The sequence below is a fragment of the Solea senegalensis genome, linkage group LG9, assembly GCF_019176455.1.
Source record: "Solea senegalensis isolate Sse05_10M linkage group LG9, IFAPA_SoseM_1, whole genome shotgun sequence".
In the NCBI taxonomy this organism is placed as follows: domain Eukaryota; kingdom Metazoa; phylum Chordata; class Actinopteri; order Pleuronectiformes; family Soleidae; genus Solea; species Solea senegalensis.
This window is the reverse complement of record NC_058029.1, coordinates 22,022,969-22,036,431: the sequence shown is the minus strand read 5'-3', so window position 1 is coordinate 22,036,431 and position 13,463 is coordinate 22,022,969. Positions and strand designations below refer to the sequence as shown.

The window sequence follows — 13,463 nt, the reverse complement described above, 5'->3', positions numbered from 1 at the left end:
AAAAAGGTCCCCATGAAACAAGGTTTAACATTATTATCTTTACACAATATACAGTAGAATAATACATATGCAATAATGTAAAGTGAAATTTCAAAAGGTGGAACAGATTGTAAAATAATCCGTAATAAATTGTTATAGTAAATACGATTATAGGAAATTAAATGCATTAATTCTTATAAATAAGAAGCATTAGGGTTCTGTAACCAAAAAATACAGGAAATGTGTGCGCTAATATAATCCAATATTAATAAATAAACAAAGCACAATTTTCAGAACAAAATGGCTTCTACAGGCAAAGTCAGTGTTTATTTAATGCGACTTCCTTTGACACCTACTGTATTATCTGGGTGAATAAAACTCTATAAACAGTAAAAGGAGAAAAGACACAAAGATAAGTGACGTTATATCATAGCTTTATTCAGTGTTGGTAAAGGTAAAGGTCATACACCAAGTACATTGTTAAAAAATGTGTCCTTAAAAGGGATTTAAAAGAGGAAAATTAGCTTTTCCATGAGGCAGGTTATTCCACACTGTGGAAGACCGGGTCACCCTCAGACTTCAGCCGAGTTTGAGCAATGACAACTAATCATATGGTGAATTATACCTGGCCTCATTCAGCATTTCTTTAGAGAGAGTTTTTTTCTTTAGGTTAACTTTGTTATTTACGTCTTTCTTGGTAGAGATGATCCTATGCTGCCTCTGTAATATTATCCAAGTATGATTGCACTGCATTAGTCAAATCAGGCAGTTTCCAGAGGGAATGGCAGACATGTATTTATGGTTATTATAGAATATGGTGGCCCAGTACTTCATAAAAGAGCTGCGTACATTTTTAGTAAGTGTCTTGGAGGGAATAGCCTTCAGCTAAGTTCATCTTGATTTCAACACAGACAACTTTTGACCTCTGAATCACCAATCTAATGCTGGCTAGGTGTGTAAAGCTGTGTTAACTACCTCAAAGTCAAACAGCTGTTGTTGACCCCTGGCCTTAACCGAGAGGAAGCTCCCTGTGTGGACACGTGTCACACTGACAGACAGACTCCTGCAGTGGGATGGGAACACTTAGCTGCTTGTGCTGGCTTACTGTGTTTGTGCTCGCCTCCATACACCTGGTTGTGTGTTACAGTGTTCGCCATGGCTGCGAGTTAAAGTCGAGTTTGTGTCGCGAGTCCCAATCTGTGAGAATGTCAACAGCAATGAAATGGATCTCATAAGTGTCATATGTTACAGCCTAATAAAAGGGATCATGTTCACCTGCCAAAAGTCTCACAGGCTGGAATGACTGCGACGTAGACGATTAAGCCATTACATTTCACATGATATTGCAGTCACTTGATGTGTCTTTTCAATTACAAAGGTTACTATACTGTTACAGTTAAACGAGGAGCCATTCCATCAATGGCTACATGAAGAAATGCCATGTTAAGGTTACAATAGTCTCAGGAACTTGTCATTGTTTTCATATAAAGGTTAAAAGCCTCCATCTGTCTCTACAAGCAGCCTCCTGGGAGAGATGGGCCGAAACATAGACAAACAGTGTGAGTGAGTGTGAGGTGTGGGGAAGTGTGTCGGTGAACATTGGGTCACACAGCTGCTAAATTTATCCACGAGTAAGGTTTCACCTCAGGGGTGGGGGGGTTGGATGGATGGCAACAAGGGGTGGTGAGAGGGAAAGTTTCAGGGGGAAGAGTGAGGGAGAAACGTGAAAGAGTTCAGGCACAGGTGACATGAGCTGGAGGAGCAAGTGCAAGGAAATCTGGCCGTGACATTTAAATGCAGTTAAATCTGATCTCAACTGTGTCTTAGTGTGGCTCTAATGTATGTGGGGGAAAAGAAATAAAATACAAAACTGAAGATAATATGAACATGATAAGCCGGATTCAAGTAATGATGATATTGTCGACACTATCTAGATAGATAGATAGATACTGTAGATGTTCTTCATGTTCTCAGTAGAACACAAGAGGAAGTCTGGCTTTAAACGTTTTAAACCATTTCTATTACCGTCCTGGATTAAACTGCCATTCTTCTTCCTTTTATTTATTTAAAATGTGTATGTAGTATATTCTTTTAAACTGATTCATGCTTTTACTTTTTTTTTACTTTAATTAATCTGTTAGACTGTTCCATAATTGAATCCCCAAGATTGAAACATACTTTTTAAAGTTGTTTTATAGAAAACAAGATGTGCTGACACTAGTATATCATAATAATATAAGTGTGTATATATATATATATATATATATATATATATATATATATATATATATATACTGACCTACAGGCGACATCCATACTACTATTGTTTTCCTTTGAAAATGGCAATTTTCAAACAAACACAATCTGCGTCCAGGCTAGTGATGCAGCTCCATGTTAGAAGTAATCTGTGTCCACACTAACACACCTGGATATATATCACATGTCCTTTCAATGGTGAAAAACAAGTGCAGACATTTGTTTTACACCTCAATGTTGAAAGGTAACTCAGGATACTGAAAATGAAACCTTAAAGAGTTAATTAGGGCTCCAACGATTATTCGATGAATAGATTATTAATCAATTACTACATAATTGATTAATCGGTTTGAATGTTCAGTTTTCTGATTTCTTGACTTCTTACATGTGAATATTTTCTGGTTTCATTGCACCATATAACAGAAATCTTTAAAACGGAATCATTTCGGTGAACAAAACAAGACATTTGAGAACATCATTATTTCCAGGTTTAAGAAACATTTTTCAACATTTTCTGACATTTTATGGCCCAAACAGAATGACCATTAGTTGCAGCTCTAGTGTTGAGCTTTCCATTCACCACTGATGGTTGAGTTGTGGCCCATAAAAACCTCTCAGACAGTGATTGTGGGTAAAAGCCTCATGATTTTCGAAGGTCTCTCGTTTCTGTCTGTTCACTCTACATTTTAAACAAAAACAGAGCAGAGCAGCGTCTTTAAACCTGGTCTCAGGATTGCTGGAGTAATGTGACAAGGCTGGTGTACCAGAGTGCAATTTATGGGAAAAAGCAAAACATAGTATATGTTTGTGGATCTAGATATAACCAGAGCTGCTGACTGCTGTGTTTGGTCCTCTGCACCCCACAGATGCTCGCTGTCTAAAGTTTGACACTTTTCGACAGACTTTTCTGAATGAAAGTCATAGAGAAAATCATAGTGTCTGAGGAGCTGCAGGTCTACTGCTGCCTTGTTTGGTAAGTTTGTGTCACTTGGGTACATTTGAGTGAAGGATTTCAATCACCAAAGTCACAAAATAATACACCTGAAGTTACTGATGGAGGCACTCCTGTGTGCTGTGAGTAAGCCTTTTATAGAGTGACACAAAGTTTCCAACCAATCAGTCGACCAATCAAGTGGCAAAACCTGCTCTTAGACTCGTAGAAGGCATAGATTTGATCAGGTGGAGCTTTTGTTAAGTGGCTAATATGTGTTCTTCCTTGTGTACTCGTTAGCTGCCAAGTTTCCAGTGCGGTTGAGACCTCTGTGTTTCAAGCAGTTTCTCAGCTCGGGACGTGCATTGGTGATGCTTAGCACAGATAAAGCTGACTATTTACATTTAACCACACTCAACAACACCTGAACATGTTATCCTTTATTTCTTTACTAATAAAAAGCAGAATGTTTTAATGTACACAACATGATACAAAAAGAACCTTGTGCAAGTGCATGGTTTAAATCAAATCAGGTTTCTACATATATGCTGGTACACTGCTTCCTTTGATCCATCCTAAACAGTGTAAGTGTACCCTTGTATGCATCAGCTTAAAAGCACTGGGAATCTTATGCATTATAGTAGTCCAAAACATAATGAAACTAAAATGGAATCATGTTTTGGTCGAGCTGACAGCAGCTGCTCCACATCATTCATGACCAGTAACTAAATCACCACTGTCCAACAAACTGAGTGAACCCTGCTGTTTCACAGACAAATGCAAACACGTACCTGATGGGAATGAAAACCAGCAGCACTCTGGTCCACAGTGACCCAGAAACCATGTGTGTACTACTGGGTCACAGCAGAACAGCAGCTAATGACCCACTTTAGGTTCCACTATAGAGAAACGCTCATCTCAGGTTTATGTTGTAGTGTAGCGAATGTAAAATTAGCCTCATAATGATTTATCACAAGCTGGAAGATGTGCATTATCCACCATTATGGGACATCTTTATTTAGACCTTTTTTGTGACTCAATTATTGTTGCTATTGTTTACTGTCCTCGCGCCAAATCTGGCTTTAGTAGATCATGTCATTTATGCTGAAGGTATTTAAAGTACAGTACAGTAGTATCCATTCTCTTTGGCTCGCTGTTAATGTTATGGCCGCCGCTCATTTATCAGGAATTTATCTTCATTCCTTCAGCTTGTGTCCCGTCCGCCTGGTAACATAGAATCTGCGGGATCAACCGTCTGACTGAGAATCAACGCTGCTGAATTAAGAGCTGCTGACAATTTATTGTCAGGCCTCAAGTGTCTGTATTAACCTCTACTGCCTTCCCCCTGTAAGTGTGTGTGTGTGTGTGTGTGTGTGTGTGTGTGTGTGTGTGTGTGTGTGTGTGTGTGTGTGTGTGTGTGTGTGTGTGTGTGTGTGTGTGTGTGTGTGTGTGTGTGTGTGTGTGTGTGTGTGTGTGTGTCTGTGTGTGTGTGTGTGTGTCTGTGTGTCTGTGTGTGTGTGTCTGTGTGTCTGTGTCTGTGTGTGTGTGTGTGTGTGTGTGTGTGTGTCTGTGTGTGTGTGTGTCTGTGTGTGTGTGTGTCTGTGTCTGTGTGTGTGCAGCTCTGACCATACCTGTCAGTCACTGAGCTCTATACTGTTTGCAGGTAGCAGGTTCTCTCTGTCTGTCACTCTGGCAAAGACAAGACAAAGGTATCCAGGAAAGGAATTATTTTATATCCCAGTGTGTGCAGCCACCTGCAGGAGGGACAGCTTACAAGATGCGGGAGCGAATCAACACTTTTCAGACAGTTCTGAACATTGACCAGTTCCTGGTAAGGTTAATTAGTTTAACTCAAAATGATTTCTTACTGAAACTGGAACTTTCAGTCTTCGCAAGGACCAACACACTAGTAACTTAAGGGAGAAGTTGGCAACACTTGCACTCTTTCTTGCTTCTTTTTTCTCTTCAAATTAAATATTCCATTGTATGTCAAAGCTAAGTTGTAAACCAGGACAAAAAAGGCCTCTGCGGTTGATTTTTCTAGGATTACTTGGTGTGAAGTTGATATTCCAGGCTCATGCATAACCCAGAACTTCACAGTTTGGTTGTATTTTCTCTTGGTCACACCGGCGTGCCTTAATTAGAACATGACAGCTCGAACAGTGTTTGTGTGAGCCGTGGCAATGTTGTTGTTCAGGTTAATTAGTGTGTGCATATGGACGTGTGTGTGTGTGCGTGCGTGTGTGTGTGTGTGTGTGTGTGTGCGTGTGTGTGTGTGTGGGGTAATCTCTTGATCTGTCCATCAGTGAGTGGGTCAGATTTTATCATTAACCTTGTGCTAGGGACAAGACTATATTGTTTTAAGGCCTCACCACACACGCACACACACACACACACAAAGAATCCATTCATACATACTTTTAAACACAAATTTATGATGAAGAAGCTACAAACACACAAATATCTATGAATATGCAACACTGACACTAACCCTCTCATAAGATACACAGGAATGTGTTGTTATTTTTTTAATTAACACTCAATGTCACTCTGTCCTTGAACCTCTGCATCTATTAGCAGCTCTCACTACGACTGAAGCTCTCTCTCTCTCTCTCTCTCTCTCTCTCTCTCTCTCTCTCTCTCTCTCTCTCTCTCTCTCTGTGTCTACAAGCCTGTTCCTGCTTGTTTACACATGAACGTATTTCCTACCTCTCGCCTTTCTTATTTATTGTAGCGCTGCAGCATTATGCATTACCTTGCTAAAGGCTGCTCACACAGGTCAAATCCACAAATGAATTCAGAGCTCCTGACAGCTCGCCAGTGAAACCTAACACAGGCTTTGTATTTCTAACAAAGCCAAGGGAGAAATGGTTTACATTCCGCCGTCTTCTTCATCCCGTGAGACCTGCAGTAAGCACAACACTAAAAGCTTGAGGTGTTACAATAGGGAAAGAAAATAATGATGCTGGGTGCAAGTGTCAGAGTCATACAGCGACGACCGACTGTGTTCTAGTGTTTTAGAAAGATTAGAAAGGGAGGGAAGTGCAGGGAAATATTAAGAGCCACCAGGGGAGGTAGAGAGAATTTAGCTGGAAGTAAATTAGTGCAAGCAGAGGAGGAAGAGAGGAGAGGAGTGGGTGAGGGGGAGGGACATTGTCTGTCCTTGGATGTTCTTGACTGTGTGTGGGAGTCGTGGAACAGATAGAGAGCATAGAGACGATGGTGTGAATGTTGGGAAAATGTCAGTTAGCGATGTCATTTTTTTGGGCCCTACGTGGTTGGGATTGACGTAAACACAAGGTCACACGGTGACACAGAGGCAAACACGCGGTTGAAAGATGGAGACAGAAGAGAGTCAGCTGACCTGAATGAATCACAACATTCAGTGTTTTTCTCACACTGCGGTCTTTGTCTTCTTTAGGTTATTTTGCCCTTTCAAATTCATTTCCCTCAACCAATTCAACTGTCTTTATAAACAATAGCTACATACAATATGCCTTAATGTTGCTGAACATTGCAATGATGATATGACTCATGATAAATACTTACTGTATACAGTAGTAATGTCTCCTGCTTTGTGTGCGCTGCTTACATGCAAACAGAAAAACATTAAATGCATCATTTTCATCCCAGCAACATAATCCTAATTGAGCTGCGACGATCATTCGATTATTCTATTATTAATCGATTACTAAATTTTGATAATCGGTTGATGTGTTTTCTTCAAGAATTAAAACAAGTTTTCAGATTTTTCAGCTTCTTAAATAAGAATATTTCCTGATTTCTTTGGTCCATGTAACAAAAAAAAGAGTTAAAACAGAATAATAATACACAATCATTTCCAGTTTTAGGAAACACTGATCAACATCTTTCAACATTTTCTGACATTTTACAGACCAAATGAGTTTTTCTCGATCAATTGAGAAAATAATCAAGTTAAATTTTCAATAAATGTCAACAAAATAATTGAAATCCAATTGCAATGTCTCTCAATGCATTTGTCTAAAACAATGATTGGCAAAGGGTTTTTAAGGAGATAAGATACACCTGCAGATTGAATCATGTTAAACGAATCAATTGTACTGTATAATGTGTTTGGGGTCTTTACTGGCTTATATTTATAGGACTCCTTAAAAAATAAAGTCCCATTTTGCTATAATAATTACAATCAGCTCTGTTTTCCAACTGAAGCTAGAAAATATTTAGTTGGATATCCATTTACATAAAACAAATATTCAATGTAGTAATGTGTAGTGTTCCTTGTTTTCTTTTTTTAATCACATTCTGCATGTTGAGTTGAGTCTAAAGCAACATATGTAATACACTGCAAATCCAGTGTAACATGTGAACACGTTATATAATGTTCAAATATTTAATATAGAGATTTTTTTTTTCTATATCACTTGGATGTACAACAACAGCAGCTCTGTCACGACAGTGACCAGCACACAGGTTGCCCTTGTGACTGTACTTGCTGGTTTTGATGGAGTCTGGTGCCAGCTCCTGTTTGATGATGATGGTGATGGATGAGTGTGTTGGTGTTAATGTGTAGTGCAGCAGTGGTGGCTGTGGTGGAGGTAGTCTGCAGCGTAGGACAGGACAGGACAGGACAGGACAGGAGACAGAACAGCGACAGAGCTGCTGCTACATCATGCTGAGGGCAACTGATGAGAAACAGGTAAAAACATGACAACCAAAGACTGCACCTGCTCATACTTAATGACACCTCCAGGCTTCTTCTTCTTCTTCTTCTTCTTTTTTTAAAATCATATATTACCTTTGGTTTATTTCCAATAATAGCTTTATTGGGTTCTGCTGTTTAGGAAACTAGATGCTGTGTGACTTCACTACAAAAATTCAATTAAAACAAAGTGATATTAAAAACTCAATATTTAATACATATATTCTAGGTCTCTTTATGCTCAAGACAATGGATTTCATCTTTGCACATAATATTTGATTCATTTAACCAAAAGACGATACTTGGTTAGCTTAAGCTGTAACATGTAGTTTTTTCTATTGGAGAAAATCTTAAATCTTAAATCTGTAGTCTGTAACTTCTAAATATGTACATTAATTCACACTATACTGATTAAGCCTCTCGGCTCCACGCGACTCTGTGTCGCTCAGCAACGTTCTTGCCCTGCACAGTGCACACGGTCACTGATATGTTTTATATGGACAGCTACTTAAGCACACTAGTAAAGTGAGACGGCTGCAAACAGGTTGTCCGTGAAATGTTTCAGAAGTGAGTTTTACTCTTCAAAAAAGGGACTTCAGATGGTACTGCTTTACAGAAAAAATGATGAGCACAGAAATAATGTTGCATGATTTCTGTTCATAAAGAGCAAACAGAGGCAGAAGACCTCTGTTACATAATAACATCAACATCAAAATCACTAAAGGTTACACTCTGCAGCTTTAAGTGCCCAGCGTGAAGTGAGAAGTAGAGGTGCGACTGCAGACTGTAACCAACTAAACCAAAATAAAATAAACTGTTTGATGATTTAAAGGCACTGAACAAAAACAGTGCACCTGCCTGAGTATGCGTGTTTAAATTACACACCTCTATTTGAGGCTCAGGCCAGTGAACTGGTTGTGTGAAGCCATATTATTTGAAGAAAGTGTCATCAAAAGGTACATTTATCAAGTTTTCCTCGTCATAAAATGAGTTGAACTTTTTTTTCTCCTAACACCTGATAAGATTTCGGATTTGTTTCATACTTTAATTATCACTGCATGTAATTATGAGCGTTTAAGCTTTTGTCCTGGCGGGGCCTCGCAGTTGGATGTGTCAGCTCTCTCTCTCTCCCTGAGTGTGTGAACATGAGACAGAAATGTGTGGCAGCCTGCACTCGGTGCAATTTAGCGTCTTGCTTCTCTGTTTGCTGGGATGCATGTGATCTGAGGGGCTCAGTTGTATAAAGTAGCTGCTAAGCCTGGATCTGCACTATTTTATAGCCGAGTGTGAAATATGAAACCCACATGAAGTTATGTGAAATTATCTCTTATTATTTTTAACACTACTTATCATTGGACATTAAACACAAGTTCTTACCTTTAAAAAAAATAAACACTTCGCCTTGACTAATTTTCAGCTCTGTTTAAGTGGTTAACCTTTATCTAACTTAAATAGTACAGATAAGGAAACATTTAAGTAACTTATTTATTTAAAAACAACCTCACTTAACCTCACGTATTTAAAGTCAATCTCACTTAAATGACAATTAGTTATTAACTGCAGCTTTAACTAATAGACAAGTAAATAACTTTCACTAATCTTCTAGTAAAATATATGCAAGTTAAGTAATGCAGTTAATAACCTTTAGTGATTTGTGTTTTTGTGGATGTTTTTATTCTTACTTTGAAATTCATGGACAGAAATATTTTTCCTTCATCTGAAAATGGGCTCTATCAAGCTCTACCATCAGATCTGAGGGAGCATTTGTGAGTATCCACCTGCAGCACAGGGGCGGGTGGGACAACGAGCATGTATCCTGTCAAACTGTTGGATGAATGGGCTTTTTTGAGCAGTGAAATTCACTTCTGATATAAAACAAATCACTTCCTGCGTACAGCTGGTCAGCGAGCGAGGCGAGGTCTAAACACCGCTCTCCTGAGAAACACGGAGCTGATAGACTTAATGAGCATTGTGTGAACTCATTTGTCACAGGCTTAAGTTGAATTTCCCCCTAAATGTCGTCACAGTGCATGGTTTTAGCGAGGGCTGTGCAAAAGTCTACACACAGGAGCACATGGTCTCGGTTTTCTGCCCATCATTGTGTGTGTGTGTGTGTGTGTGTTCATGTGTCTCTGTGGTCGTAGGTGTAAAGCACACACATAGTCAGAAGTGGAAGATGTGGAATGTCCGCTCTTCCTGGATCTCTTCCTCTGGATCCTTTCCAGTCCCTGCCTCCACAGCAGGAGGAGGAGGAGGAGGGGTGGGGGTGGGGAACGAGGCGTGCGGGAGGGTATTTTCCGATCTCTATGCCAGTTTAGTCTGATTCTGCCAGCCAGGGTATTCAGGCTGGAGTGTATCCCTTACTCACATGCCACAACACCCCTCTCTGTTTTTCTCATCTCAACTCTGGATCTAGTTTTATCCTTCCCCCATGTCTCAGTTTGTCAGATGTATTTCTCCCCCTCTCACTCCTCTCTTCCCCCCCAGCCTCCATCTCTCATTTCTCCTCTCAGCAGCAGGTCTATCAAGCACATGATTTGTCGACTTGGTGCTTTCTCTTCCGAAGCTCATTTGCCAGTGTTTCCCCTCGTTCACAGCTGTACGGCGAGTACAGGGAGCAGCTGGGGAACTTTGCCAGACGGGAGGCTGCCCGTTTGCTGACAGAGAGACAATGGAGGAGGAGACAGGCGGGGGACAACGCCACGGCCTCGGGCCGCAGAGGCCTCGGCCGACGGCATCCCCACCACCACCACCACCACCACCATTCTCATCATCACCCTGTGACCCTGGAGTCAATCCACAGCCACACGTCATCCACCAAGAAGCCTCGTTCCTACTCCAAATGCCAAGGTGACTGGGAGGAATGTGATGACAACATTCATTAGAAAGCTGTACAGTTTCCATGGTTATAGTAGTTGATTCACTCAGTGTGGTAACCAGGTAACAGAGGTAAAAAAAAAAGAAATAAAACCAATCCAAAACACCCCCCCCCCCCAATTTAACTAAATACATGTCTGATCTACTGGTACTTTATTCAGTTATTCTCTCCTTTCACTGCACTATTTGCCAGAGACAATTGAAAGCAAATGTGATAGTTGGGAAGGGTTTTACACAGTGTGTTACTGTGGGGAAGCTTCACTAAGTGCAAGAAAATGACTCACTTTTATAATTTTGCTGTCTGAGGAGACTAGAGCTCACCTTGTTCTCAAAGACTATAATACTTTATAGGAAGCCTGTGTCACAACAGTAATACTGTGTTCTATGCGTGCCATTTTTATTTCAGCAAATGACTACCAAACACGACCACAGCTCCCCCTGTTTGTAATCTTCCTTTCTTTATTGCCTTTTGTGTTGTTTTTGCAATCAGTGCACACACATGCATTCATAAATGTGACCACACCACGGAACATCCAAACCATTCTCTATACGAGGGGCAGCGGGGATGAGCTATGTCTTCTTCACCATGTCCATAATCACACTGAATGATTCCCTCTCAGGCATTGTTATAATAAGCAACTGTCAGTAATTAAATCCAATGATGAATGGCTTTGAGGTGAATCATTAATTTTATCTCTGTCCCAGATTGTTTGGCCCGTGTTCGGCGGTACATCGTGAACAAGATGGGGGAGGACTGGATTTTCCTGGTTCTTCTGGGCCTGACTATGGCTCTGGTCAGCTGGAGTATGGACTATGCCAGTGCCAAGAGTCTGCAAGGTATCAGTGGCCAAGGTCAGAGGAAGTATTCATGTCAAGTCCTTTCTCCTTTTAGTTCTGTTTTTTTTTCTTCCCTTTTCAGCCTATAAGTGGATGCATGGAGAGCTTAAGGGCAACGTGGCACTCCAGTACCTCGCCTGGGTCACGTACCCCATGATCCTTGTCATGTTCGCCTCGCTCTTCTGTCACCTGGTTTCCCCACAGGCCATCGGTAAGCTCTCCATCGCCTGTCAGCATCTCCCATCCTCTCCAGCAGCTGGTTTTACTTCTCTTTCTTACTTCTCTCTTGTTTACTCACACGCACTGTTTGTTTTTTGTTTTTAGGTTCTGGAATCCCAGAGCTGAAGACAATTCTTCGAGGTGTTGTCCTGAAGGAGTATCTAACGCTGAAAGCCTTCGTAGCCAAAGTTATCGGCCTGACTGCTGGCCTGGGCAGTGGCATGCCAGTGGGCAAAGAGGTAAAAAAAGACCATAATCTCCATCTTTTTCTTTGTTATTATTTACCAGTTGTCTTTTTCTGTATCTATCATTAATCCAGTGTGGTCATCCTCATCATTTCTTTGCCCTGTACTTTTTGTTGCCCATCACTCCATCTCTCCTTTGTCCAAGCTTGTAGAATGATAAATGATCTTCTGTCATGTTTTTCCCCTCTCCCTCCTCTCACGGGACTGAGGCAAATTATTCAAGCAGAATACATTCATTCTTCCTGTTTCAGTGGCAGGGCAACTGTCACATCCAGCAACTTATAATGTAATTCATCTTGTCTTTTACACCGTGTCCCAGTTTAGACCCTTTGTTTTACCGACAATGTTTTACAGTGTCAGTGTAGATAATGTCCACCTTGTCCCATCACCTGCAGGGTCCATTTGTCCACATTGCCAGTATCTGTGCTGCAGTGTTGAGCAGATTCATGTCCATCTTCTCTGGAGTCTATGAGGTAAGCCAAGGCCTGGACCAAAACTGACTGTGTAAGTTATAAGCCTCATTCACCTCAAAGGAATAGTTTCAGTTCAAGTGTGGTTGTGTGAGGCATTGACACATTATCAACACTGACTTCGCCCTGGGCCCTGGACATTAAGGCTACCAGCAGGACGGAAATAAAAACTGATTTTAGACACTTAATAAAAGGCTCACCTAATAAAATCAGCACCCCCTTAGGGGGATGATACTTTAAGAATGTTTGCCACTATTTCAGGCTGTTCGACAGCTTTTTCCTGCTGGAAACTGGAGTTTGTAAACTCCCCACAAAGAAAATACACACAGTACCATTAAGTAGGGGTGTGAATCACAGGGTACCTCACAACATATATATATGTATATGTATACATATATATATGTACAATATGTGATGCATGATCCACAATACCAATAATATCATGATAAAACGATTCTATAATAATCAGTATATCACATAGCGATACATCACGATGTCTGTCAAACTGAAGTAAACAAAACGTCTGTGAAAAGTTAAAAGTGCAGGATTTCTCTGTTTATTCACAACATAGACAACAAAGTGCATAAAGTCTATGTATTGAACGCGGATGGAGCATCTCTCAACGTAGCTTTCTCCACCATTATCCCGCTGTAAACTCCCTGTCACTGTGCGGAGACATCTAGTAGCAACGCCCCACGAGTGAAACTAACTTTTTTACTTTAGAGCACCTTAATTTATTAATTAAAATATTGATATGTGTGTGTTCTGTCATCAGTTCATGTGTCTCAGGGTTCCCACAAACTCCAGAAAACTTTCTTTCCAGATTTGAGTGAAATTCATTGTTGGGTTTTTTTTTGGCCATAATGTAGAGAAAAGAGATGACATCACTCATTCACCTCTTTGGACTCAGTCACCTGAGCAACCACTGAACAGAACTCCATGAGATGTTGTATGATGTAGATATTCAT

At 40.5% G+C, this 13,463-nt stretch overlaps 1 protein-coding gene across 1 annotated transcript in view; it reads left to right on the top strand.

Annotated features, from left to right (window-relative positions):
• Positions 1–13,463, top strand: part of clcn1b (chloride channel, voltage-sensitive 1b) — a 28,915-nt gene that overhangs the window by 2,080 nt on the left and 13,372 nt on the right. The window contains exons 2-6 of the mRNA XM_044034514.1: positions 10,445–10,697; positions 11,430–11,561; positions 11,644–11,772; positions 11,886–12,019; positions 12,421–12,498. Of these exons, the coding sequence (XP_043890449.1) occupies positions 10,445–10,697; positions 11,430–11,561; positions 11,644–11,772; positions 11,886–12,019; positions 12,421–12,498 (726 nt within the window). The remainder of the gene's footprint in view (positions 1–10,444; positions 10,698–11,429; positions 11,562–11,643; positions 11,773–11,885; positions 12,020–12,420; positions 12,499–13,463) is intronic.